General features: G+C 55.6%; 1 protein-coding gene across 10 annotated transcripts in view; it reads right to left on the reverse strand.

The window, feature by feature from the left end:
• The window catches only part of FARP2 (FERM, ARH/RhoGEF and pleckstrin domain protein 2), a 92,993-nt gene that overhangs the window by 4,701 nt on the left and 60,350 nt on the right, over nt 1-27,942 (reverse strand). For all 10 annotated transcript variants that reach the window (XR_004527306.2, XM_033859389.2, XM_033859390.2 and 7 more), the window contains 12 exons: nt 27,131-27,294; nt 26,720-26,788; nt 26,134-26,191; nt 23,712-23,943; nt 13,319-13,479; nt 9,392-9,481; nt 8,896-9,029; nt 8,454-8,535; nt 7,455-7,704; nt 6,485-6,615; nt 3,010-3,078; nt 2,350-2,439 (listed from right to left, as the gene is read on the reverse strand). Coding sequence is in view for 9 of the 10 variants with exons in the window: in XM_033859389.2 (XP_033715280.1) it covers nt 2,350-2,439; nt 3,010-3,078; nt 6,485-6,615; nt 7,455-7,704; nt 8,454-8,535; nt 8,896-9,029; nt 9,392-9,481; nt 13,319-13,479; nt 23,712-23,943; nt 26,134-26,191; nt 26,720-26,788; nt 27,131-27,294 (1,530 nt within the window). In the remaining variant the exon portion in view is untranslated. The remainder of the gene's footprint in view (nt 1-2,349; nt 2,440-3,009; nt 3,079-6,484; nt 6,616-7,454; nt 7,705-8,453; nt 8,536-8,895; nt 9,030-9,391; nt 9,482-13,318; nt 13,480-23,711; nt 23,944-26,133; nt 26,192-26,719; nt 26,789-27,130; nt 27,295-27,942) is intronic.

Genomic DNA, 27,942 nt, shown 5'->3' on the forward strand with positions numbered 1-27,942 from the left:
CAGAACCTTCAGAAAGAATCCAAGTGTAAGGACAAGAATTTTTTATATAATAAAGGCAGACTTTGGGATCAGTAAGAAAATGGAGGATGTAACAAATAATGGGAAAACTGACTATACGAGGAGAAAATGTTACATCCCAACCTAAAAACATCAAAACCAACAAATTTTAGGCGGATTAGGTAAAAGAGAAGAAACCGTAAGCACAGCAGCAAAGAAAGTCCCACAGCAACGTAGTCTTGGTGTGGGAAAGACTTTCTGAGCCCGTGCCAAGGACAGAAACCCTAAATTAGGAAAAGACGGACAGACCGACCACAGAAAAACATCTAAGTTCACCCTTTCAACACATATTCGTCGGGCCTCTGTGCCCGTGGCCATTCTAGGGACAAGACAAACGCGATCCCCGTCTGGAGGGACTTTATAAACTCTGAGGTGACACTGAAGTGCAGGCAAAGTGACGGGAATTACGTACCTGGAAGGCACCTGAGACCTGGAAGGGTTTAGGAACGCTTCACAAACACTAACAGGCCAGAGCGACAGACGCACCCGGTGCCTCCTGGGGGAGAGCAGAGGGCGCAGGAAGCGGCCTTGCTGGCCATCCCTGGGGCGCGGAGGACGGGGTGGATGGCCGGCGCTGCCCAAGGCTGGGGCGGCGCAGGCGCAGACGGGCCTGGAGGGAAGGCCACCCAGTCAGCCGCTCCTACAGCCACTCAGTGGGAACAGGGAGCCCCAGGCTCACATACACGCGTGGCGGTTTATCTCAAGGCCGTAACTACGGACGCGTAGAAAGATCCAATGGTGCTGTTTCTAATTCTGAGAAACTAGATGTAGCCAAAACGTCCGGTGCAGGGAGCTGGTTAACTAAAGTGTGCTTCGGCGCCCCAATCCACTACTCATGGCTCCTGAGCCGGTGGCAGAAGCAGAGGACACAGGAGGTGTTCGAGGTGAACTGCCGAGCAAAGCCAGTGCGGATTACAATGCAGCTTGTGGAGGGTGTTCCGCAGATGATGGCGAAATGCTGGCAGCACTTACTACTGGCCAGTAGTACAACGATGAGTGCTTTTCACTGTACATCTTCAGGTTTTCTCTATGCTGAAGGTATACTTTTTAAAAGTATACTTTAAAACGGATGGGGTCTGCTTCCAGGGATGGCAGGTGAGGTCATTCAAACTGACCCCTTTTTGCTGAGAGTTGGAAAAGCTGAACAAATGTTACAGAGACACCTGCGGAGGCGCTGATGCTCTCTGGAAGGTGGTGCAGTGCCCAGGGTGCGGATGGCGGGGAGAAGGGCCAGACGCCACGAAGGAGAAAGGGGCGGAGGACGGCGCTGACGCTTTGGGAATTGGGAACTGGACAGGGGTCGGACCCCACCCATCCTACACCTGGACGGGGCCTGGCAGGGCTGCAGGGAGAGGTGCTCACTGCGTAAGATGTTCTGGACAAACAGCACATCTTTATAGCAAAAACCTGAACTTGGCCTCCTATCTCTGCTGTTCCCAAAGATGGGTTCCAGGCCGAGTCTAGGTTTACACTCAAGAGGGAGTCTCTCCATGACCTTTAAGGCCACAGAAGGCACTGACCACGGAGGAGAAGACAGACCACATCCCATTAAGACGAAGAATTCCCGCTCATCAGAGACAATATTAACACGCCACGCGGCACTGAGACGGTGGGAATGCGGACACGCCCTGGCGGCATGTGGTGTGGACAGAGCATGAGGTGCGGCCCAGCCCCTCAAGAGCTCTGAAGACAGAGCTTGCGCCTCTTCACGGGGTGGAGGTCAAAGGACAAACGAGAGGACACAGCACGACTCAGTGGAGGTCACCGGGAGCCTCCCTGGGGCCAGTCCTGCCCTGCAGCCCACCCTCTCTTTAGCGGTGGTGGTCTCTGTTTTACCATTATAAAGCTGTGTGTGTGTGTGAAATGACTAATTATGATGCCCAAAGAAACCCAAATCGTCAGTATAAAAGAGAGAAGTATAAAATCGAGGAAGTGAACACTCTACAGTCTTAAGAATTCGGGGTCCAGCTTTCTCTTCTCAAAGCTGCGTCAGCACCCAACCCCTCCAGCAGCGCGGTGGCCCCAGCGCCCGACCCGGGCTTTTCACGGAGTCTCCCGCCAAAGGACAGGGCTCCCTGGGAGGAGTAGGTGGGTTCCTGGCGGAGCTGGGCCTTGTCCTGCAGGGGCTGGTGGCCTTGGTCAAGAGGCCCTGGAGGGGCTGCAGGTGGGGCTGTTGGAGCACCGAGAACAGTAGCCATAACAGGGTGAAAAGGCGTGAACAGCCCGGCAGGTGCTGCCACGCGGCGCGGGCCCCGACCCCCGGTCCGGACCCGCCCGGCGCCGGGCGCTCACCAGCATGCCACGCAGCGGAAGGAGTCCCCGGATCCGGAAGCGGCTGGTCCCTGAGGCACCTCTGCCTGTGTACAGCAGCATGTCTGAGAACTGAGGGACCAGAAGCTTTAGAAAAATGAATTCTAAAAACAAGTAACAAGGATTCAACATCTTAACAATCAGACCAACTTCAACTCCAAGGGCCCCGTGTGCTTACGCAATTTGCTGGAGGTTTTTGGCAGAAAAAGGATTTTTGTTCCATTCGTACAGTCATTTTGCCCAGGGGTGACCAGCAACCACATGGGCCAGCAGACCTCTTGGCCGGCGGGAGGCGCTGGGGGGCTGGTCCTGAAAGTCACCCCCACCCAGGAAGGCTGGGGTTTGAATCCACTAGCTGGGCGCGAGGAAGGGAGCTGACAAAAGGGGACCTGCTGGCGGCAGGGACTTGCTGGGAGGACCTCTGGGCTCATGAGTAAGGCCCTGCGAACTGACGCTGGCACGAGCAGAGCGGTCCTGCAGCCACAGGTGTGTGGATTTTTCTACCTTCGGGCTTTTGCTCATCCTGCAGACAGGTGCCCAGAACCCAGCATAAGGAAGGTGGCAGGCCCGGGAGTGTTTCTGCGACCCTCTCCGGCTCCTGACAATGAGGCCGCCCGCCTGGACCGCGCCCATCGCACCTACCAGAAAGAACATCCTCTGCTGCAGGCCCTTCCTGGTGAGCTTGTGGAGGCAGCCCTCGCGGATAAACTCCTGCAAGACACCATCGGGGTCCCTGTGTGCTGGCCGAGGGCACCTCGGGCCCTTCCGCGGCGCCCTCCTGCCCGGATGGATGCCTGAGGACCCGCCGTGCCCCTCCAGCCTCCCTCCCGTCCGCTCCCCTCGGTCACCCGCATCCCGTTTGGTGTCGGTTAACTCGGTGCCTGGTCTCTGAGCTCCCACAGGCCGGCTGTGCTGAGAGCCGGCACACAAGGCAAAGGGCATTGTTGAGGGGCAGCTTCTGGAAGGTTCCACCATGGAGATGACGTGAGTTCAGCTCTGAGAAAAGCTGGGCGGGGCAGCTTGAGAATGGGAGGGAGGAGGACAGGACACCTGGTTCCCACCAAACGTCACAGGGGACTTGTTAGCTGCCACCCTGGTGCTTGAGCAGAGGATTCCTAAGGCCACGAAGGTGCTACGGCCCAGAGTGAGACCCTCCCGTGGGCTGAGGCTCAGCGGAAGCCCCCCGTGTCCCGGGCAGCCCTCTCCCCCCGGGACTCGGGGCTCCCCTCACCGCCAGGCCAGGCCCCGCACCTGCCTCCGGGGCACAGATGTCTGACATCCCTAACTGCCTGCGCCCTGGCTGAAGCACTGTCCCGGGGACCCCAACAGTCCGCTTTGGACGATTTCTGGGGACTCTTCTACCGTCCGCTGTTCTATCAGACAAACAGCACGGGCTGGTGCCCCGAGAACACCCCGGCCTTAACAGCCCTCAGATGACCTGAGCAAGGGCACAGGGAGGAGAGCTCACCCAGTAATCCTCACGGACACAGCGAGATGAGAAACCAGCCCCAACCCAAGGGACAGCCCTGCAGGAGGAGGAGGGCGGCCCCCAGCCCTCTCTGGGCCGCAGCTGGCAGGCCTCCCTGCCGTCGTTGCAGGGCCAGCTCCGCCGCTCCCCAGAGACCCCAGCCCTTGGGGGTGCGCTCCCCGAGGTCCCGCCTCCTCAATGCCTGGCAGTGCTCACCCTCGGGGCCTCGTCACCCACCTTCAGTTCACAGCCCTGCTCTTCGACCCTGCGCTCAGACAACTGGGGTGCGCTCGTCTCTGACTGATGCATGCATTTCACTTGGGGAGGCCAGGAACCCCGGGGGTTAAGGCAGGCCTCGGAGACCCTGACTAATAGCAGCGGTGACGGCAGCAAGGCCGCCCCGGGGAGCCCGCCCCGGCCTCTGCTCTACGTGGCTGCTCTTGTTTATTTGCCCCTCTGGTGACAGTTTCCTGGGGCCACCATCTATAAGTCACTGCGTGGGGCACTCAGAGAAACAACAGTGTAACAAGAGCCCTCCCAGCTCCCAGCCAAGGCCCTGCTCCAGGAGGGCAAAACCTTCCTGTCTTAGTCTTGTTTCTTTGAGCTCATGGTCCCACACTCGCAGTACCTTTCTTCTAACAAGGGCTAATGCAAAACAGGATTTATACACCCACGCTCCAATACTCTTACGTTTGTGCTGAGACAGGAACATCCCACATCCCTGTGCAACCCTTTGTTTTCGGGATCTTAGTTCCCTGACCAGGGATCGAACCTGCGCCCCCTGCATTGGAAGCATGGATTTTTTTTTTTTTTTTTGCGGTACGCGGGCCTCTCACTGTTGTGGCCTCTCCCGTTGCGGAGCACGGGCTTTGGACGCGCAGGCTCAGCGGCCATGGCTCACGGGCCCAGCCGCTCCACGGCATGTGGGATCTTCCCGGACCGGGGCACGAACCCGCATCCCCCGCATCGGCAGGCGGACTCTCAACCACTGCGCCACCAGGGAAGCCCGGAAGCATGGATTCTTAACCACTGGACTTGTGCAACCCTTAAAACAATTTTCTTTTGCTGACAGTACTGAGTCCAAAGCAAAAGGAATTAGTGACAGAAAGTAAGCAGCCTGGGAGACATACAGACCCATGGATACAACTGAAGGTTCAAAAACGAACTCACACTCCATGGCCCACTGATTTTTGACAAAGGAGTGAAGACAGTTCAGCAAAGGTGTTGGGACAACTATACATCCACTTGGAAAAGAGCAAAGTTGGACCCATATCTCACACCATACACAAAACTCAAAATGACCAGCTCTAAATGTAAGAGCTAAAACATAAACAACCTTTAGATGAAAACACAGAGGTAAACCTTCATACCTTGGATCAGGCAACAGTTTCTTAGCTATGACAGCTAAAGCACAAGCAACCAAAGAAAAAACAGACAAATTAGACATCAGCTAAATTAAAACCTTCAGTGTTGTAAATGATACCATCAAGAAAGTGAAAAGATAACCCACAAAATGGGAGAACATATTGCAAGTCATGTTCTGGCAAGGGTCTGGTATCCAGAGTAGATAAGGAATCTCGCAACAGTAAAAACACAACCCAATTAAAAGGTGGGCAAAAGACTTGAACAGGCATTTCTCCAAAGAAGGCACAGAAATGACCAATAAACATATGAAAAGATGCTTGATGTTAGTCACTAGGGAAATGCAAATCACAACCACGAAGGGATGCCACTATGTACCACCAGGACGGCTAGAATCAAAGACAAGATATGGAGAAGGGCTTCCCTGGTGGCGCAGTGGTTGAGAGTCCGCCTGCCGATGCGGGGGACGCGGGTTCGTGCCCCGGTCCGGGAAGATCCCACATGCCGCGGAGCGGCTGGGCCCGGGAGCCATGGCCGCTGAGCCTGCGCATCCGGAGCCTGTGCTCCACAACGGGAGAGGCCACAATGGTGAGAGGCCCGCCTACTGCGCAAAAAAAAAAAAAAAAAAAAAGATATGGAGAAGTCGGAACCATTCTATACCCTTGGCGGGAACGTAAAGTGGTGCAGCCACTGTGGACAACTCTGGCGGTTCCTCAAAACGTTAAACACAGGCCCGGCAATTCCACTCCTAGGTATGTACGTTTGTGCCCAGGAGAAATGAAAACACATGTTCACACAAGGACTTGTACATGACACTCACAGAAGCACTATTCACAATGGCCGAAAAGTGGAAACGACCCAAGTGTCTATCAGCAGATGAACAGGTAACCAAAATACGGTGTCTCCAGAGAATGAACACTATTCAGGCACAAGAAGCAATGAAGCCCCAACACAACACACAACACGAATGAAGCTTGAAGACACTGCGCTGAGTGAAAGAAGTGAGACGCAGAAGGCCACACACCGTGAGAGTCCATGTGTATGAAATGTCCGGAGAGAAGCCCAGAGACAGAAAGCCGATGAGAAGCTGCCAGGGACCGGGGAGCGGGGCGGGGGCGGCTGCTGACAGCGATGGGGCTTCTTTTCGGGGAATGAAAATGTTCTGGAATTAGTGGTGACGGTTGCACAACCTCACGAATATACTGAGAGCCACCAAGTCACACATTTTGAATTATATCTCAATTAAAAACAGTAACCAGTTCACAGAACTTTCTCAAAGTCACTCACCCTGCCGGGAGCAATAAGGTTCTCTATGCCGACCAAGTCCCGCTGCAGCTCCATCAGCTTCTGGAGGTTCTCCAGCCGGACGAGGCTGTGCTGGAGTGTGGAGGTCACCTCCGTGATGGCCTTGAGGGCTTCTGCGTGGGGAGGTCCCTCAGTACAGGTGCCCGGGCAGGTGAGCTGGGGGTGGCATGGTCGAAACCCTCCACCCACCAGTTTGTGACAGGAACTGACAATTTAAAGGTGGTTTTAATTCCAGGAACATTGTACTCAAACTCCTCACAGGACTGCTAGGGACAGCAAGTGTGGGTCCCTGCAGATGACCTGAAACGTGGACTCGTTCAGCCCAAACTGCTGACTAGCCAACGCTCACGCTCGGTAAAGAGAAAGGGCAGAGTCTTTATAAACAACTATTTAACGTTACGGGCAAAGCAGCGTCGCCACCCTCATTTTACCTGTGCTGCTCTTCTTTCACATTTCCCCTAAAATGCATGGAAACATTCTGGGCAATTTTGTCCCCTCCTTTTTGGCAAACACAAAACACTTGCTTTTAGGATGCAGAGGAAGGGCGCTGTCCACATCATACGGTCTGTTTTGCTCCCTGTACGTCAGAAAGTTATCTGATCTATTCTCAGGACACCGGGAGACCCGCTGGAAGGAAGGGCTACCTAGCTCTTCGTATTGTACTTTCAGAGACAGACAGCGGTGACCGGACCTGAGAGGCAGTGACTTCCTGCTCTACGTTTGTGCTGCAGCTGGAAGTCAGTCCTATCTGAGGTCACAAGGGTCAGGGTTTATTCCTTCGTCCCTCTCACCAAAGTCAGGAATGACAAAGCCCACCGACATCAGAAGCTTCCCCCAGGCCACGTGGCCCCCCAGGTGTGCGGCTCAGAAGCAGACCACCGACCCCCTGCCCTGGGCGCCGCGGGCGGAGAACGGGGTGCCCGCGGGGGCTGGGTGTTGGGCGCGCACTCACCGCGGCGGTCGGCGCGGTCCTGGTCGCCGCGGTCGGGGTCCTGGCGGTCGGAGGCGCACAGGCGGCGCAGCAGCAGCCGGTAGTGGCGCAGGCGCTGCAGCGGCTTCAGCAGGAAGGCGTTCAGCGGCAGGTAGCAGACTTTCTGCAGCTCGAAGTCCCGGCGCAGCGCCTCCAGCCTCCGCAGGCGGCTGCTTGCCGCTTCCAGCTCCGTCAGGACCTCGTGGAGCCTCTGGAAGTGGCGGGTGAGCGTCTGCGGGGCGGGGGGCAGCTGAGCGGCGGCCCCCGGGCCCCGCCCTCACCTGTCCGGTCTCCCCCTACACCGGTCTGCCTCGGTGGGCATCACAGGGGACGCGCCGGGCTGGAGGAGCGCCGCCCGGCGGCCGCGCGTGCGTGTGGGCCCTAAGTTCACGCCGCGCGCCTCCGCCTCCGGGACGCGCTCACCACCCGCCCCGAAAACCGGGGGCCTGGAGGCACGGCGGGGCTTCGGGGGCGGGGCCTCGGGGCGGGGCCTCGGCGACGCGCTGGCGGCGCCCACCCCATCGGTCCCGGTCCCGCGAGAGCGCCGAGCGCTGGAAGCACGACCCGCGCCGCCGCCCGGAGCGCTGAGGCCGCGGGAGAGGCGGGAACGGGCGCGAGCTCAGCAGGAGCAGCTGCACCGGCCCGCGGCTCTGAGGGGAGCCCGGCCCGGCGGGACGCGGCCCTGGGGGAGCGCGCTTTATCCTGAGGAGAGCGTGTCGGGACGAGAGTGCCGGCCAGCGCTGCGCTGCGCGGAAGGCGGCTCTCAGAGGACCTGCCCTGAGGGGGCGTGTCCCGAGCGGCGATAGCGCTCGGAGCGGAGCGCGCGCTGACCCGGACGCCGTCCTCTCGGGACGCCGCGCTGCCTGAGGGGAAAGCTGCCCTGACTCGTGCACCACTCTCAGGGGAACACTGTCCTGGCGGGGAGGCGGGCGCCCACACGGCCAGCTGCTAGGCCGAGAGCCGCGCGCACGCCCGCGCTACCTTTAGCTGAAGCATGTTGCTGAGCAGGACGTCCCCGATGCGTCGGTGGTCGCCTGTGGCCTGGGCACTGGAAGACCCCTCCCTGGAGTGGAGACGGACAGACAGACACGGTCAAAACCTCGCGACAGCGTGTGAGATACGCTTCGCTTGCTGCCAGTGCCACGGGGGGTCCCAGGCTCAGCAAGCACCTCTGAGGGCGCGGCCGTACTTGACAGAGGCAGTTGTCACATCTCAGCCATCCTCCAAATGGTAGTGACCGGGCCAAAAGGGGTCTCCTTGTAACCTGCCTCTGCCCCCTCCTCTGGAACAGGGGGAATGCAAGTGACGTTCCCTATGGACTAACGCCGTCTCGTGCAACAGCGGCCCTCGTGAACTAGCTAGGACGCTGGGACGCTCCCGCGCACGGCATGGGGACGCGGGCGGGGCAGCCCGCGGCCGTTACCAGAGCGCCAGCCTCTGCTCCACCTCGCGCAGGAAGCCGCTGTGGAACTCATAGATGGGGTCGATGTTGGAGAAGAGCAGGGTCATCAGGTCCGCAGGCATGGCGTCCGCCTTGACCACAGCGCTCCGGAACCACTGCCGGGAGAGCTCAGGGTGACCCAGGGACCTGGCCCCCGACGACACACAGCACCGGCCCCGGAGCCCCCACGAGGCCAGCTCAAATCAGCGCCGCGGCTGACCAGCCAGTTTGCACAACAGAACAGAGCAATTCTGGGTGAAAAGCTTCGAAGGGATATATTCCCAGGTTCACAGAAAATCGGACCCACTATTCTGACCTGACGTAGACATGTTTTAAGGCAGGCGTATTTAACAGAACATGTACACACACACACACACACACACACACGCAGGTCTCGGGGGGGGGGGATCCTGTGTCTCTGGCCCAGATTTAAGAAGTATTAAGAAAATCAAAGCAACAAGGGACTTAGGTTTCATACCACGGTAATAACTTCTAAATCCTTCAGGTATGTTCGCTCTGTAGCAAGAATCTCCTTTGCTATGAAGTAGGCCTCGTCCGCGGGCGCACACTGCAAGAAGTGCAGACAGCGTGAGCGTGTCAGCCGGCCACGTCGCCGACGGTCCTAGCGCGCCAGCTCTTCTGCTCAAGTTAACGCTGTCACGTGATCTTCACGCGCACTTCCTGAGAGCGTCACTTCTAAGTAAAGATATAAGCCCCGCTGTATCGCCCCCAGATGTTCTTCTCATTTTATATTATTCTTTTTTGAGAAAAGAATTGCTGTTTAAACAGCAACATATAGTGAAGCTAATTACTCATTTTGTGATGAAATTACTGTTCAGATATCACTCACAGGACTGTAGCTGCTTAACACACAGATACAGGCACACCTCAGAGAGAGAGCGGGTTGGGTTCCAGACCACCGCAATAAAGCAAATATTGCAACGAAGTGAGTCACATGAATTTTTCTGGTTTCCCAGTGCATATAAAATTACATTTCCCCCATACTGTAGTCTATTAAGGGTACAACAGCCTTGTGTCTTTCCCTTTTTTTTTGGCCATGCTGCACAGCTTGAGGGATTCTAGTTCCCTGACCAGGGACCCTGGCAGTGAAAGCACCAAGTCCTAACCACTGGACTGCCAGGGAATTCCCACATTATGTCTAAAAAAACAATGTACATACCTGAATTAAAAATTACTTAATTGGGACTTCCCTGGTGGCAGAGTGGTTAAGAATCTGCCTGCCAATGCAGGAGACACGGGTTCGAGCCCTGGTCCAGGAAGATCCCACATGCCGCAGAGCAACAAAGCCCGTGCGTCACAACTACTGAGCCTGCGCTCTAGAGCCCACGAGCCACAACTACTGAAGCCTGCGTGCCTAGAATCCATGCTCCGCAACAAGAGAAGCCACCGCGATGAGAAGCCCACGCACCCAAACAAAGAGGAGCCCCTCCTCCCCACAACTAGAGAAAGCCCATGGGCAGCAACGAAGACTCAATGCAGCCAAAAAAAAGCAAAACAAACAAAAAAAACTACTTAACTGCTAAAAATACTAACCATCATCTGGGCCCTCAGTGAGTGGCAGTAGTAACATCAAAGCTCACTGACCACAGATACCACAACAATCACAATAATAATGGAAAAGTTTGAGGTATTGTGAGAATTATCAAAATGTGACACAGAGACACAAAGTGAGCAAATACTATTGGAAAAATGGTGCTGGCAGACTTGACACAGGGTCACCACAAACCTTCCATTTGTAGGAAAAAAAAAAAGCAGTACCTGCGGAGCGCAATAATACGAGGTCTGCCCATGCATGAATGTATGTGATTAGCAACAGTTAAGCCTAACTCACACAAAAGTCATTAAAATTGCCACGCGATGTACGTTTTATCTGTGCCGGCGGTTAGAGCCGGAGGCTGGCTGACGTGGCCCAGCCCCGGGGCTCTTAAACCTGCGACAGGGCCGCTGACCATCTGCAGGGGCCACAGGCAAGTCAGCGGTGACAGGACCCTCAGGAGCGGGAAGGGCAGCACAGCGCTCCCAGCGAAGCACAGGCCTCGTGCCCACCTGGGCTGGGGGCTGTGTCTTATCCCTGCAGGGCCCCACCCCACTCTGAGCACACCTCAGAGAGCTGCCTCCGCCTCGGTCAAGGTCGGTGCATGGCCTCTCCTCCACCCTCTCCTACCTGGCGGACACCTGGTCCTGCTCCGCCCCCGCACGCTCGCCCCGCTGCTCTTCCCCTAGATGGAGGATTTAGGGCCGACCCTCCCACGTCTGCAGCCATGCCAACAGGCACCTGGGACGTGCCCAGGAACAGAGGTCCCTGCCCTCGAGCTGACAGCTTCCCAGGCAGGAAGCAACTCCAGCTACCGGGGAAGTGACCCAGCTGGGCAGCAAAGCGCACAGAAGGACCAAGGGAGCAGGTGGGGTGGAGGCTGGCAGGACAGACGGCTGCCTCCTAGAGAGGGCGGGGCCGGGAGGCTGGGCGGTGGGGGGCCAGCCCAGAGGTCAAGGATGGGGGGCTACAAGGTGAGCCAAGTGGTCACCAGCGGGGTGGGAAGGCAGGGTGTTTGGGGCCTATCTGAGCACATCGGGGTGCGTGGGGCTCAGGATGTGTCTGGGGGCCGGGGCTGGTCAGGAGGCGCAGGGAAGGGAGAGCCAGGCTGAGGGGTGGTAACCCTGATGGTCAGGGTCTGGGTGGGGGGAGGTGGCGAGTCGGCCGAGGGAAGGAGTGCAGCAGGGCGAGGGTCCGAGTCTGCAGGTGACCCGTTCGGGGAGGAAGGTGGGGCGGGGTTTGCACCGTGGGGTCTGAGACTTCTCCCCGGGGCCCTGGGGAGTTTAGGGAGGTCGCGGCAGCAGAGGCCGCTCCTCCTGTGTGTCCCGGAGGCCACTGCTACGGCAGCCGCCCCCTCAGCCGCGGGGACACCAGGAGGTTCCACCTGACCCTTCACAGCCTGTCCTGCTGTCCTCCCTCTGGGACTTGTGTGTGGCGCGTCCGTGGGCTGCTTCTCACGCCAGCTTTTCCCACAACACTGGCAGCCACACGGTACCATGGCATCTCCTGGTGTCCTGCCCCGGACACCTGCAGGCCGCCTTTCTAAACTTCATGCTCGTCAATTCTTTCTTTCTGGGCTTTGTGCTATTAAAAAATGACTGCTTCAAATCCACTGAAAAATCACTGAGCTTGTGTGCTCAGTGAGCTCTCTGGGGCCAGAGCTGCCCCAGGAGGCCCACGGTCCTGGTCTGGGAGGCTTCGGCCCTCCCTGCCTGGATCTCCCTGTGGCCAAGCGTCTTGGCTCTGCTCTGGATCGCGGACACGTCGCACGCACGCTGCCGGTGAGCATTTCCTGCCTGGGTCCCCACTGAGGCCCGAGACCAGCTCCTCTTCCCGTGGCGGGTGAAGGTGCCCAGACAGACGCTCAGAAACAACCACGGCAGTATCACTGCTGAGGTCACAGTAATACTGCAGGTGCCAAGGGGATGCCAGCAGTAGAGAGGTCAGCAGCAGCTCGTGGGTGGCCAGCCTGGGTAGCCAGGGCCAACGCCTGATTTCCAGAGCAAAGAGCACCTCTCAGGAAACTCAGTGGAGAGACAGCAAAACAGCTGCTGCTCTGCCAGCCATACCAGCAAGCAGACCTGCCCGCAGGCCCCAGGTCAGGGCAGAGCGAGAGGTCCTGCTTTGTCCCCACAGAGCCCCGAGCCTGGTGCCCACACACAGGCAGGGGAGCAACCCCACCTTCCCTTTCAGGCCTTCCCAATACTGTGCGTCCCCACCAATTTCTATTAAAAAGGAAAAACAGCACAGTAAGTGGGAGACACAGGAAGGAGGAGGGATCCCAGGAAGCTGGCAAACGGGCTCCGAGGGAGGGTTGGGCAGCCCCCCCGCACCCCCCCCCACCAGCCGGGCAGTCAGATGCCGACGCGGGAGCCCAAGGCTTCCAGGACCTGCCAGGGGAGTCATCAGGAAACCTGGGGGTCTCCCAGCGTGCATCTGGGGACCAGGGCCTCGCTGGCGATGCTTCAGGCTGTGGCCTCACCAGCGAGCAGGCACGTTTCTCTGCCTGGTCCGTGGCGCTCTGCCTACCGACCTCACTCTTCCCCCGCAAGTCCACACGCCCAGCCCCTGGGACGCACCTCCAGAACGCCTCAGCCCTCAGCCCCACGGCCTCGCCTGACCCCCAGGCCTCCTCCCAGCAAAGCGGGGAGGCTGAGACCCCAGGTCCCCGGGATCCACAGCCCCGCACTTGGAACCTACGGGCGCCAGGAACGTGAAAGGAATGAGGAGGCCCGTCTTGGCGCAGAGGGACCCCGAGCGCCCCAGAGGTGGTGGGAGGGTCTCAGGACTGGGGAACCCCCAGCCCCTGCTGCCCAGGCCCCCAGCAGCAAGCCCCCCGGGGGCGCCCACCTTGTGTCTCAGCTCCTCCTGGTCGTCCGTCCCGGCTCCGCCAGCGTCGCTGAGGACGGGGCTCAGCAGGGGAGAGGAGCCCTGCTCGGCTGGGCCCAGTGGGCTCAGGCTCGGTGGGGTCTTCCGGGTGGAGGGAAGCTGAGGACTCTCCACGGAAAGGCCTGGAAGTGAACGGGCGATGGAGCGAGAGATGAAGAAGGGCAGACCCGAGGGACAGCACCTGCCACCAGGCCCTTCCGGAGACACGCAGGCCTCAGTGTGACATAAAGCAACGGTGAGAACCGGTGACAAGTGAGAGCCCGCTTCCCCAGAGAACCTCCAGGGCTCTGGTTCCCGGGGAAGACGCAGGCACAATAGAGCCAACGGGGAGGAGGGAGCGCACGTAAGAGGCCAAACTGATGCTGACTTATCTGGAAAAGAACGTGTATTCTAAGGCCAAACTCATTAACCATTCTCTTAAAACACTGGATCACACTCGTCATACTGTTTTCTACTTCCCTGAATTGTTCGTTAGCAAGGATTTTATTCTGATTTCTAGAATCATACCACAAAAGTAACTAATACTTAATTTTTTCCCCTTCTGAAAATGATGTTTGCTTTTGACCAGACTGAAGCCAAAATTCTGGCCTCGTTCTATTTCATCCAACATTTTGTGATCAAGAAATTCTCTTTTCTATTTAAAAAAATCCTCAAAGGTTTATTTCTAATGTATTTCTATGAGAGATTAGTAACTATTAAATGCCACGTTTGAAAGTCACCTTAAAGCAGAGTTTCAGAGGAGACGTTTAACTGTTCAAAAGCAATTTAAGACAGACATTTACCTCGAGCTTCTAAATGTACGGCGTTTTAACACCCAAACTACCATCATCTCTAAGTATGATTATTAAGTCGGTTTACAAAACGCTAGAAGTAACACAACGGGTTTCAAAACGAGATCCTTTCACACTGTGATTGGGGACCAAATGCAGTTACCCACGGTGACCAGTTTATAGACCCAAAACTTAGTTTATTCAGCCTAAAGCATGAAGTGTGTAGGAGGCAGGCTGGTGCAGAGAGCTTCCTGCTGGCCGGGCTGCCACGCAGAAGCTCCTGCAGCCCTCCACCGTGGCCTGACGGCGGGAGGGAGCCCTTATTTTCACATTGACAAGTTCAGAGCTCTGGGAAGCCGGGACCCCAACTCAGGGCTTCTGGGGATGGGCTACCAATGCCGGATAGCAGAGCTCTCCTCTGGGATTCTCACAACCACGCAGATTTAAGACACAGAGAAACGTTCACTGACATTAGAAAACCTGGACAACGTAAGGACGTGAAATTATCGGAACCAGTTTTATTAAAATCTGCTTTTATTACACATTTAAAATAAGCTAAGCCACCTTAAAAGAGCGTGCCTTGCCTACGTCCCCTCCCCCGACAGGCCTGCACTGTCACTTCTCCGGGGACCAAACCGAGCAAGGGCTCTGGGCTGTGCCCGAGGCATGGCTCCTTTGACTGCAGAAGAGGCTCGTTTCCGGCTGAGCTGTTCAGGATCACACTCCAAGGCCCGTTGTGTCCCTAAGTAGCCCGGAATTGCATAATGAGACACCTTCACACAGTGAAAATTCAGAAAAGATGTAGAAGCTACTAATAAGCTACTTATTCTTCCAGGCGTGTTGCTCAAGGTGTGAGAACCAAGACGCTCACCCTCGTTGGTTCTGAGAACAAGTCCATGGGGTGACCCTTGCGTCTTCCCGCCCCGCACAGCCCTCCCGCCCGACAGAAAGCTACTAGTGCACAGTTTACCACAGAGTTCTTGCAAAACCTGACTTTATTTTTACATAGCAGAAGGTGACAGGTGAGGAGGTGGTGTTAGCTCTGAAGCCTCCTGTGAGAAGGCCAGGGTGGGCTCGGGGGCCGACAAATGGGCCGACGAACAGGAGACCAAAGCCCAGCAAGTGACCGCCTCGGGACAAACAGCTCGTCTGGAATAAACTGCTTTGATTCTAGGAAGGTTAAAAGCCATCATTTGATATTATCATTGTAGACAAGGCTGCCCTCACATCTGCAGGTTCCACATTTGAAGACTCAATGAGAACGGAATATATCGGGGGGGGGGAACGTTCCAGAAAGGTCCCAAAAGCAAGACTTGAATTTGCCGCTCTGGCAACTGTTTACACAGCATCTTACGTTGCATTTACAACTAGTCACAGAGCATTTACACTGGATTAGGTGTTGTACCTAATGTAGAGATGATTTACAGTATCCGGGAGCACGTGGGTGGGTTGTATGCAAATACGACGCCATCTCACATAGAGACTTTGCTGTCAGGGGTTCTGCTATTTGTGGGGTCCTGGAACCAATCCCCCGTGAATACTAAGGGACAACTGTACTTACTATTTCACAAAAATTGTCAACTCACAATTTAGTGACTCGATTAAGAAGCACCACAAACAGACATTAAGCATTTGTTTTTATTAAATCTGTCAGCCGCATCAAAACGTAATACATCGTACCTACATCAAACTCTGTCAACACAGACGCTACGAGACGAAGCGAATAAATCTGCAAGGAGCTGTTTTCGAGCAAGTGGCAGTAAACGAGGCTGCTGGAGCGTGCGGGCCACTGCCTCTCTGTCGTGACGCCAGTGACGCGAGGGCCCCACGCCCAGAGCACGCCCGTGGGGCCGTGGTTCTGCTGGCCAGTTCCAGGAGCGGCCGGGGCGCGTGAAGGCTGCTCTGGACCGTGTGGTGGCGTGACAGGCTCTGACCTTAGAAAGCCCTGTCCACGTGGACGACCTGTATTAGAATGCACACCAACAGGCAGATTGCGTAAGCATTTTTAAGATGCTAAACGTCAAGTTTTAGGTGCCACAGAGTATGTGTAGCCTTAACTGACATGGTGAAGAATCTTAAATGTTTGTAAACCCAGACCTCTGCGTCCAAGGTCCTCTACTGTCAAACAGCCAGGAGGAGTCAATGTCGCTCTGAGTCACAGGACCCGCTCACACGTAGGTGGTGCGCTACTGCCCCACCGTGGCACGGAGAACCACCAAATCCTTGCAGACGAGACAGGTTTGGAAATGCTTCCAAAAGGAAATGCTTTGGGATGGGTGGACAGCTCTCCGTTTCTGCTGTCCACCCAGAGTTCACAGGCAGCCTCTGCTCTCAAAGGTGCAAGGTTTGACCGTCTTCAAAAAAAAACACTGCAGGGCTTCCCTGGTGGCGCAGTGGTTGAGAGTCCGCCCGCCGATGCAGGGGACATGGGTTCGTGCCCCGGTCCAGGAAGATCCCACATGCCGCAGAGCGGCTGGGCCCGTGAGCCATGGCTGCTGAGCCTGCGCTCCGCAACGGGAAAGGCCACAATGGTGAGAGGCCCGCGTACTGAAAAAAAAAAACACTGCAAAGGTAAAACTTTCGTTTCAGTCAGTCAGCAGTGAGCCACCCTGGCAGATGATTTTCTTTGTGGCATTCTTTATTTCCAAACATTTCTAAATATCCATCTGATAATTTTTGACATCGTTTTGAGAAGCGCAGTACTGTGCTTTGTGTAACCTCCTTATCGTCTGACCAGGTGATGAAAGAGAAACATCACATTTAGACAGGAAGCTCAGCTACTTTTATTTCATACCTTTAAATTCTCTTCTTCAAAACTCTGTAATAAAATAAACAATTTTGAAACTTTTTGCCTTATAGCGGAGCAAGAGTCAGCTCCAGTTTGGAAAGTTCAAGGTCAAGTTTGAAGGTTAACATGATGGAGGGAGTGTAAGATCTAGAAGCTCCCTCTGTGGCTGGAACAGTGATCACTAATCCCATAAGAAAAGGGAAAAGCTGGTTTTTCCAAAGCACCCAGGTAAGCGTGACCCTGCTGAGCCGCAGGAAACCACGTCTGGCTCCACTTCTGAACTAGGACGTCACGAGTCTCTTATGGGAAACATGGTTCATAAAATAAAGTAGGAGGTAAAGAAGCGGCTACTCTGAGGGGCCCGAGGCCCAGCTCACCCCTTCCTCCTGCTGTGTGTTCGCCTGCCTCCCAGGGCTGTGACGGCTCAGTCTGCAAGTGGCTGTGGTCACCTGAGACTCAGGGGGTGACGTCTACACGCATGGCGCACCCAGGGGCATTTTCCCGAGTCTTCTCTTCTGTTTCCTTTTAAGCAAACAAGACTCTTTCCTTGTTAAGAGAAACGGGGGTGCCAACCTACAACTCACTCACACTCTGGGCCACTTGTCTGGATGACGCCCGCCAGGTGTGGGGTCTCCTCTGCTGACACGTGTAGGTAGTCCAGGGTGCACGTCCTTGTTCTAATAAATGACACATTTTGTCTAAAGTTTGAGAAGCTGTGACTTATGGATCTTCTGAACTATTGGAGCGACGGAGGCAAGGGCCCCGAAACAAACTATTCAAGTAAACTAGGAAGTGTGGAGGTGACGTGCGTTAGGAAGGAGGTGCAGCCTGTGAACGTTCTTGGAAGTAAAGGCCACACAACTTTTACCCTCCTAACTGGTCACCCTGTGCATCCACTGGGTTCATCACGGAGGTGTTGCCACCTCATCCCCGCGGGGGTGACGGCAGTGGGGGCGTCAGTGAGGGACGGGCCGGTGTGATGGGGGAAGAAATGGAGACCCTAGTGATCCACTGTCCTCTGCTCTAAGGGGGGGTCCCCCAGGGAGTTCATGCCAACAGGAGCCTTTCTAGACGCTGCCAGCCACCTCCCGCCCCCATCACACTGGGCGCCAGGTGCCTCGAGACCCCAGAGGGAGCCCGGCCCCCGCCCCGAGGGGCCTGCGCTGCCCCGAGCACCCCGTCCTCAGCCGGCTTGCTGCAGCCGCTGCGCAGGGGTGGGGCAGCCCCGAGGCCTGAGAGGGGCTGAAGAGGCAGACAGCTCCGTGGACGCAGCAGAAGCTCGTGGCAGCCGAGAGAGGGTCCAGGAGGAAAGGCCAGTTCAGAATCTGAGCAGCTGCCACACTTCGGGCCAGGGATTTTATCAGGTGGGGTCTAGCTGACTGCGGGGAAAAGGCAATAAAACGGTCTCATTTTCAGAGTTAAGAAGCCAACAGCACGTGTTCTGTGCACTATAAGCCCAAGGACCGTGCAGTTCAACCCCAAAGCTGCCAACAGTGTTGCTCCCAGCCGGCACCTTGGAGGCTCATGCGGGCCCAGAGCCAGCAGACCACTGGCTCTCCTACATCCCCCTCTGCACACTGACCACAGGGGCCACGAGCCTGAGCGGGGCCGCTGAGAAAAGCAAGGCACTTCCCCGACTGGCCTTCCATAGGGGCGTTGCCACCCACAGCCGGCATGAGACAGCCTGTGGGCTCCATGGGGCCAACTGCCTATGAAGACAGATGTCGGTGGTGATGTGAAAAGATACAGGGCTGTTTCCGGGGTTCACCTGACACATGAGATAACCTTCCATGGGTGTAAATCAAAACTGCACGCAAGTAGAGGGAAAGGAAGCTTAAAAAGCCATCAAAATCCATAGCAAATATTCCCTTATTTTATTGAGTAAACGAAGAGTTCTGAATTAGTACATATCTGCAAAGTTATAAACGGCAATTTCAACAGGAAACAAACTTTCAAGAACCACAAACCAGGCAACGTCAATGTGTCTTTAAAGGATGAACGAGTTCAGGTTTACAGGGAAATGCCACCCCCTTTTCTCCTCATTCCTGGGGACATAGATACGTTCATGCAAAAGACAGCATCCAGGGTCACGGCGGGCAGGGCGCTGCGTGGAGAGACAGTCCCACAGCGGCCCCCGCGCCCCGGCCAGCTGCGACAAGCTCTGTCACTTCAGGACAGGGGCCGGGGCGCAATCCCACGAGTGAACCCGTGGCCTTGAGAACAGACACGGAAATGCCCAACTTTAAGTGCCTGAGAGAACGTTAACATTTTCACCTACAAAGTACTGTGCCAAGAATGGATTTCTTTCTGGTGCTCCCTGAACCGGGAGGGAACAGCACACCCTGAAGACGCACAACTGGCATCCCTTGTCACACACACATAGGGGCGTGGCCCGTGTGCGCCACAGGACCGGAAGCACAGCACGCCTGGTGCTCAGCCACCCCTCCAGGGCAGCAGGTGAGAAGATGCCTGCGGTGAGAACCACACCCACAGCACCGGAGCAATTAAAGGACTTTGCAAAGTGGCGACCTTGGGGATGATCAAAGTTCTCCACGTTAAACTTCTTTGTGCGGTTTTCATTGCCCATCCCTCCATCATTACTACCATTCTAAAAACGCGTGTTAACTGGAAAAAGGAGTCCTGCTCTGACCCCGCACTGAGAGAGCCCCTGTGTGATGTGAAAAGGCACACGGGACACGCCGCTTCCTGCTTTAGTGCCGTCAACCTGCCTAACGTGAGGCTGTCGTTAGACCCTGGAAACGGAAAGACAATCATAGACTTGACAGCTAGTAAACATAAACAGTCCACGTAAGTGGAGTGCGTCACTCCAGGGGACTTGGCGGGGACGGCGGGCACCGCCTCTGGGCTGCGGTGACAGTGCCGGGCTCCCCCGTGGGCCGGCGTGAGGAGGGCTGCTCCCAAGCCTGTGGGTCCCACGCCAATCTGCACATTCATCCTGTAATCCGGGTCTGCGGGGCCACCCTTCCAAGGTGATGCCACTGCATAACGTGTTTTTCAAATAAAAGGCGATCACCACGAACGGCCTTCAGCAAACCCCGCAAAGGCCGGCTGCTGGCCTCACTCAGAACCATGCTGGATATTTTAATGTTTCCTGTAAGCCAGCTCTTACTAGACAGAACACGACAGTGCCACTGCCTGGGCTACAAGCAGAAAGACAGGACCTGTAGGAGCTATCTTTCAGGCTCATTTTCCCGGTTGCCGAAGGGTCCCCTCCGGGAGGGGGCTCCTCCCACTCGAGTGAAGGGGAAGAAGGGCTGTGGGCAGAGTCCAAAGAAGCCACAACTGATATTAAAGAAATGGTTTCAATATAAAAGGAAAGCTGTAAAGTTAAACATATCGTGAACACTCTGGAAAAGGAAAGTTGTTCAAAATTTCTCCAAATCTGACCAAAAAGCTAACCCTGAATCTGAAAATCACACCTTCACCAGCAGTGTCCACAGAGCGTCTGGGATGCTGGGCTCGTTCTAGAGCCACGCTGCCCATGCGTGGAACAGGGAGGGGGTCACGGGTCGGGGTCAGCAGTCAATGCAGCTGCAGGTCCAGCCTCCAGGGCTGCAGGGCCTGAGGGGCAGACCGACGACAGCCCAGGCCGCTCGGCTTCCCTGCAAGTCACCGGCACAAATGGGAAAGAGGAAGAGGAGACAGACGGGCTATCTCGACCTTGAGCAGCACGCGGACCGGGTCTGGATCCCAATTTGAGCAAACCAGACGTCGGCCAGCACTTCGTCCACCTTGTGGGGTGACATCTGTGTGGGGTCAGTGAGGAGGCGCCTTACGTTTCAGAGACACATGAGCGCTGAGGAAGGTCGTCAGCGCGTCAGGCCCGCTTTATAGGAGGGGGGCAACACCCGGGGGGACGTGGTGGGGGGGACACAGGACAGCCCTGCCCAACAGGCTTGGGCTTCACTCCTGATACGCCTCTTTCCGCTTCTGCATATCCTGAAAACTGTCTAAACAAAAGCTAGAAAATTATCCCCAGAAAAAGAAGTTTCTTTGAAAAAACAAGACAAAACCTTTAACAGGAAGGTCCAGTAAAAGACATCTGAGAACACGACTTATTCAGATTCTTCGACATGTGATGACGACCACACAACCCCCCCCCCCCACACCCCCCGCCCCGCATCCTGCAGCCCCGGCTGCTCTGCTGGCTCAGACTTTCTGCCCAGACACCAGGACGGGCTGCTTTAAAGACAAAAGGACACTCTTGTTAGTTCGGAGCGTCGGGGGGCACAGTCAGGAGACAACAACCGACCACGGACAGAGGCAGCCGTCGTGTCAACTAAGATTCAGGAAAAGCGTTGGATGGACAGCGTCTGTATCAGCTCCTTGCCACACACACCCACGGTGTGTCTTTTCAGTGACACAAAGTGTCCCAGACGTGCCATCCTCACCAGTGACGTCAGTCACGGTCACACAGTCTCTCCACAGACGCCGGCCAGTCAGCACCAATGCAGACGGACCCATGGCCTGGGAGGTGCGGGGGCGACGGGTGAGAACGTCCCGGGACCAGAGCCACAAGGGACCCAGAGCGGCGGTAAGGCAGCTGCGAGGATGGAAAGTACCGACCCATTAGGCTGAAGCCCCTGCTGGTACCCGACTGACACCATCGACACCATCGACGGACGGCGACCGAGCCTGCAGGGAAGCCCCGGCATCTCCACGCGGCCGCCGGGAACGGGGTCCACACACACGGCGAGGATGGGACTTTCAGGAAGAAAACTAACCTTTAAACACGGTGCTGCTCCACCAGGTGAGACCGGGAAGGAAGCACAAGACCCAGTCCATGGACTCGGTGACAAATCCAGCCCTCGAGGGGCCCGGCCACGCAGCCTGTGCTGAGCGCTGGCCCCACGTCCGCGGGGTGTGGAGCGCAGTGCCCCCAGGGCCACAGCCACCTTGGCCTGTCCACACACATGACCTTGCCCAAGGCCTCTGGACGGATGCGTGCGGATGGGGTCTACCAGAATCAGCCCGCAGCTGTGTCGGGTGCACACCTGACCGGAGGAGACACCACTGCTACAAAAGGCCAAGCCCCCTGCAGCTTGGGGAGGCCCCGGGCGCCCAGTCCCCACGGGGAACAAGCCCCCGTCGGCCCCAAGGAAACGGCTGGCCAGCTCGAGCCAACGCCATGCCCCTTGGGCCGGTTGGTGTGTCTGGTTCTGCCTTCCCTGCAACCGAGTGCGTGGCGTCCCCCAAGGAAGGTGGAAAGGACACGGTCCCGCTTACACCGCAGGTTGAACCAACGCCTCTCCAAGCACGGTCCCTGGATCCTAAGTCACGGACGCAGCCAAGCCTCGGGCGCTGAGCCGCCCTGGGCAGTCCCAGACCACAGCACACGGAGGCCGCAGCCCCCGCTGCCCTCCCCAGGAACTGGGTCCTGTGGGGCCTATTCAAGATTTCGTGCAGTCAAATCAGACAAAACCTCCATCATAATTAATCATGGGCCGCACACCTCACCTTAAGAAGCAGCAACAGGCATAAGGCACACATTCCATTAGAGGTCAACACGAATCAGAACCGTGTCACACTCAAAACACATAGCACCACTTTTGCTGTATCGAAGCCAACGGCAGAAGAATAAAGCTGCACAGGCGAGACGACCAGCCCCGAAGGGTGAGCTGGAGACACTCCCCCACTCTAAACCCGCGGCACAGCTTTTAACACCGCTCCAAGCGCAAGTTTTCACTTTTGGCATTCCAAATGGAACAATCAATCAGAGAATTAGGGTGAAAAAGGAATATCTAGCCGTGACCACAAATCACCTTCTGTATCGAAAGCCGACAGTCGGAGCCCTCACCCCCCGAGCAGGTGAGGGTCCCCAGGAGGGAAGCCGGGAACGGTCAGGACAGGTTTTCATCGACCTGCTCTCCAGGAGTCAAATTCTTTATGTTACTCTGCAGATCGAAAAGGACTCTCTCTCCCCTTGTCAGAGCAAAGGGGTTACCGAAGAAGAGGCTCACGTCTAGGGGGGCCTCGGCCTCGGAGCCCCACGAGTCTGTGTCGGAGCCACTCGGGTCCTCAGCCGTCGTGGGCGGGCAGCTGAGCTGCTCTAACTGGTCGACGATGTCCGAGAAATGGAAGGCTGAGCTGGCCTCGGAGCGGACCGAGCAGGCGGGGAAGTTGGCCATGGAGCTGGCCTCGGACTGGGCGGCAGAGCCGGGCGTGTGCGCGGACAGGCTGCCGGGCAGCGGCGCGTTGCTGAGGGAGCTGGTCTCGGACCGGTGGAGCCGGAGCGAGCTGGCGGCGGACGGGCTGAGCAGGCGCTGCATCAGGCTGGCCTGCGCCTTCACCTCCAGCAGCTCCGAGGTGTCGGCGGGGTGCGCGGCGCCGAGGCTGCCCTCCTCCTCGGACTCAAAGCCGCGCGCCCCACTCCCACGGGCCGGCTCCGGGGAGGACCCCTCCGGGCTGGACGGGGCAGACCCCAGGCGGCCACACAGCAGGGCCTGCGGGCGCAGACTGCCGAAGGGGAAAGGAAAGGCCTCAGAGCCTCCGGCAAAGAAGGAGATGTCTGCCAGGCCGCCATCTCTGAACTCCTCGAACGCCGGCAGCTGGGCGCTTGTCAATGTGAAAACAGGGCCCCCCCGGAGGCTCTGCCGGCCACACATGGGCGCCCCCCTGGAAGGGGAGGGGCCCACGGTCAAGGCACCCTCACCATGGCCACTGTGACCCGCACGCTCCCTGCCGGCCCCCCCTGCCTCTAGGCCTAGGGCGGCGCGACTCAGCCCCTCAGTACTGCTGGGGCCACAGCTCCACACGCCCCGACCCGACCCGACACCTTGGCAAGGCTGGAATGCAGGCGGCCCGGGGGGCGGGGCCGCGGCCACGCCGCTCCTCTCTGCAGCTGGCCACCTGGCGCTGGGAGCCGGGGGCCCCGTCGGGGAGCCGCTGCCGTCCTTGGAACCGAGCAGGCCCACGGGGGCTGGAGGGGAGGCGGGGCCCGAACAGAAGGAGGCACTTGTTGAAGACGGGGACGCGGGAGTCCTCGTGCCCTCGGTGAACAAGACGCTCTGGGGATCAAATCAGGAGAAGAGAAAAAGGAACACGTGAAATGAGCAATTACTGCTGGGAAGTCGCAGAGCTAACTGGGCCCAGGTGAGTACAGCCGCACCCACACATTTCTGTCACAGCTTCTACAAAGGAGGGCAGCAGGTCAGACCTTTCCTTTTAGAACTGAAGATCTGTAAATGCAGACATGATTTCAAACGGACCCAGGATCTATTTAGGTCCCTTGTAAGTCCACTTTTTTCTCTGCATTAGGCGTGACCTGTCTACAAGAAAGGCCATTTCCACCACTAAAGGCCCTGAGTCTCCCTGGCACCCGGGTCACCCTGAAGTTGCCTGGGGCTGTCTTTGGGCATCATTGTTCCCCTGGGGCTGGGCAGCTGGAGGAGGGGTGAGCTGCCCCACTCGGCTACCCAGGCGCCCTCCCCCGCCCTGCCAGGGGTCACCGGGGGACAAAAGGCATTGGTGCATCCACACACCGCCCAGGCAGCAAGGGCCAGGTCCGCACACGGAGCTCCTCGCCCACGCCGTGCACAGGAGCCCCGGGCATCTTGGAGGCGCAGGAGCGGCCCCGCGTATGAGCAGGAAGAGGCTCATGAGGGGGGCGCAGGGTGCTGGGAGGGGCTGCTCGCCACGCCGGGCGCCTGCGCTGCGTCCTGGCTCACGGTCCCACACGCAGGGACACGGAGCAGCCCTTCCCACTCACGTGTCACCGAGACACAGCCGTGTCACACCGGCACTCACAACATCACAAGGGGGCGGTCAGACCAAAGCAGAAGCAGCAGCAGCAGCAGCACAGCGACCACCCCTTTAGACAAAGCGGCAGCTCGCGACCCGTAAGATTAATCCCTTTTCGTGTGTCTACCACGTGGCTTTTTCCTAATCATCGACCATATTCCATATTCTCTGTGATTTTTAAAAGACAGCATCAGAGAACTGAAAGCTTAAGTGTAACTTTTAGACTACTCACAAATTTGAACTTTGTTAAAGAAACAAAAATAAGTTCTTTTAATTTCAGTTGATTTAACAAGAAATTCCAAAATAGAAAACATACCTAGAAGAGTTAAAGAATGTTGATATTTAAAAGACCCGATTAAAAAAAAATTTAGGACACACGAGCTTTAATATATGAGGTACAAGTGTAGCTTCTGGAAATACTATAACAGTATAAATGACAAAACTGTCAACGAAAATCAACTTTGTGCAGCAATAAAAATGTATAAATATGAAACTATACAGCCACACATAGAAAGCTACGAAATAACAGTACATGAAAAGAGCAAGATTCTCTGTAAAAATATACTTGCATGTGGCAGTCAACACGCAAATGTGAACACAGGGAGCGACAGCAGAGAAGCAGACCTGAAACACAGAGTCACCGACGTCCCGGCCTCGCAACACAGAACTGTCACGTCTGGGACACTGTGGCCAAACGTCTCCTGTGAGTGTTTGTGTGCACCTGTGTGTACCTGTTTTCATATAGCTGTGATCATGTCAAACACACAGGCATACACATTTGTTTCCTGCTTTTCACCCTTAAGATAATAGCAAAAGATGCACTCAGTGAACACGGCTTCACTAAGCAAATCATCTCCCTAAGCTGGCATTTAACCGCACTTTGCACTTTTACAGAAGGAGTATTTCTCAGTTGTTTTCCTGACAACAAAAAGCACTGTGTCCACAGCACAAAGAGAAGGAAAAAATACATAGAGAGAAGCACAAAGAGAAGATAAAAACTGCCTGGATCCAATCGCTCAGAGATCATGTTTGATGCTGTGCACACACTTCTCTTTTTAAATCAGAATGAGGACGTGACCCAGGCTGCTTTGCACCCTGCTACTTTCACGTACTGATATTCTCTGGGCGCGTCCTGCTCGCGCACTATTCTCCCGAAACGAGATTTTTAAAGGCTCTTGAGTAGCGCCTCACGTGGACACGCCCAGAACTGCCAGTGACTCACCCGGCACAGACGGTGGTCGCTAGGATTTCTCGAATGATAAACAACACTGTCACACATCTCACTGCACAGAGCTTTCTCTTCACTCAGGACTCCTTTCTGCAAACAGGGTCCCAGGATTGGAATTTCCTCACAAATGACAAAGCTAATCTTAGGACTCTTGTTACAACATTGCCAGATTATTTCCCCGCAGAGGACAGGTGATCATATCGTGTACGTTTTACGCAGAAGGACTGACCTGCCTCGGCAAGTTGGCATTTAGGGCGCGGAGAGACATCTGGGTCTTGCTGTGTTTTCTGCAAACAGAGAACAGGCTGTGAGCCCCCAGCCCTCCTCGCCTGACCCGTTTCTAAAGCAGCACATGCTGTGCCGCGCAAGGACTTGCATAAACATGTGGCCAAGCCTCTGTTAACGTGAGGCACGTAACCAGGAGTGGCGGGATGACAGAAAACAAGCACTCAAACAAAAACTACACGTCCAGAAGAGGTGAAATTGCGCCCTTCACACTGAAGGAAAAGCTCCACATGCAAAGCAACAACATGAATTTTCAGATTCAAAGTTTACCACGCTACGTAAAAACATTACATCTAAGCTAAGCGATACAGACTAGAACCAAAAAGCATTATCTGTATCTGTACACAGTAACTGTAAATAACTGTAAAATACAAATCTATTACCATTAAAATAAATAAAAGAAACAGAACTCAAGTGCCAAAATACACGTTTACATATGTGAAGTGATTTTTACTCAAATACAGGTTAAAGTATTTAAAACGTTAATTTTCAAAGCCCACACTTTTCATCATGAAGATGAGAAAATTTACCTTTCATACGGAATCCTCTTCATCCCACCGTCTTTGACATAATCCACTAGTTGCTTCTGAGTTCTTCCACTGTGAAAAAAAATCAGGTTTTAAAGAAAAGAATAAACAGTGATTCACAGCATTAATTTTTCACAAAAGCAAAGGAAAAGTAAGACTTGCCCATCCTCTCTCACAAGTTTACATATACATTTAAAAATTATACTTTGCAACAAGCATAACCAGTTTTCTAAACAGTTTTTACGAAGCCTATTTTTCCCACTATTTTATTTGATATGCTTTCTCCAGTTGTACAATAGCTGCAGTCTGCGTGTAGTTCTCTGGAACATTCACACCACCTTCTTCTTGACTGAGGCTGTTCGGGTTCTCAGTCCCACAGACAAGGCCAAGACCCGCCCGGCACTGCTGCCCCACCTGTATCTGAAGGAGGAACCTCTGCTGAAGAGGATGGCTCTAGCTCTGGGCTTCGGCTGATCAGCAAGTCTGAAAAAGGTGTGATACTCTACACACGTCTTCCAGAAGTTCTTACACGCGTCCCTACTCCCCAGCACGAATTCCAGGGTGTCCTGGTAAGGCCCCTGGGAACAAAAGACAAAGGTTCGAGTCACTATATGAAGAATAAAATTTAGGAAGGCAAAAGGCTGCTCCAGGGGGCTTCCCTGGTGGCACAGTGGTTGAGAGTCCGCCTGCCAATGCAGGGGACACGGGTTCGTGCCCCGGTCCGAGAAGATCCCACATACCGCGGAGTGACTGGGCCCGTGAGCCATGGCCGCTGAGCCTGCGCGTCCGGAGCCTGTGCTCCGCAACGGGAGAGGCCACAACAGGGAGAGGCCTGCGTACCGCAAAAAAAAAAAAAAAGGCTGCTCCAAAGTTAAAGATTAGCACGTTTTCTTCCTCAAGGTTGTATACAAAGACTTCTGGTTCCATTTACATTTAAGAGAAGAAAAACACAAGGTATATATTCATTGTAGAAACATCAGGAAAATGTGGCCATCTACAATTACACAACTGCTAACATTCTGAAGTTTATCTTTGTAACCTTTTCCCACCTAGGAAACTAAGGCATCTTTCCAGGCCGGCTGACGCATTTATCTGTTATCACCCTATCATTCTCCTGGGGGTTCTTCTGGGATGTTTCAGATGCCCAGGACACACAGGGTTTTCAGGCTCACAAACATCACCATGAAGAAACTACTGCATTGTCTCTCATGGCTATTCCTTAGGAT

The sequence above is a fragment of the Tursiops truncatus genome, chromosome 7 (genome assembly GCF_011762595.2).
Source record: "Tursiops truncatus isolate mTurTru1 chromosome 7, mTurTru1.mat.Y, whole genome shotgun sequence".
Lineage (NCBI taxonomy): Eukaryota > Metazoa > Chordata > Mammalia > Artiodactyla > Delphinidae > Tursiops > Tursiops truncatus.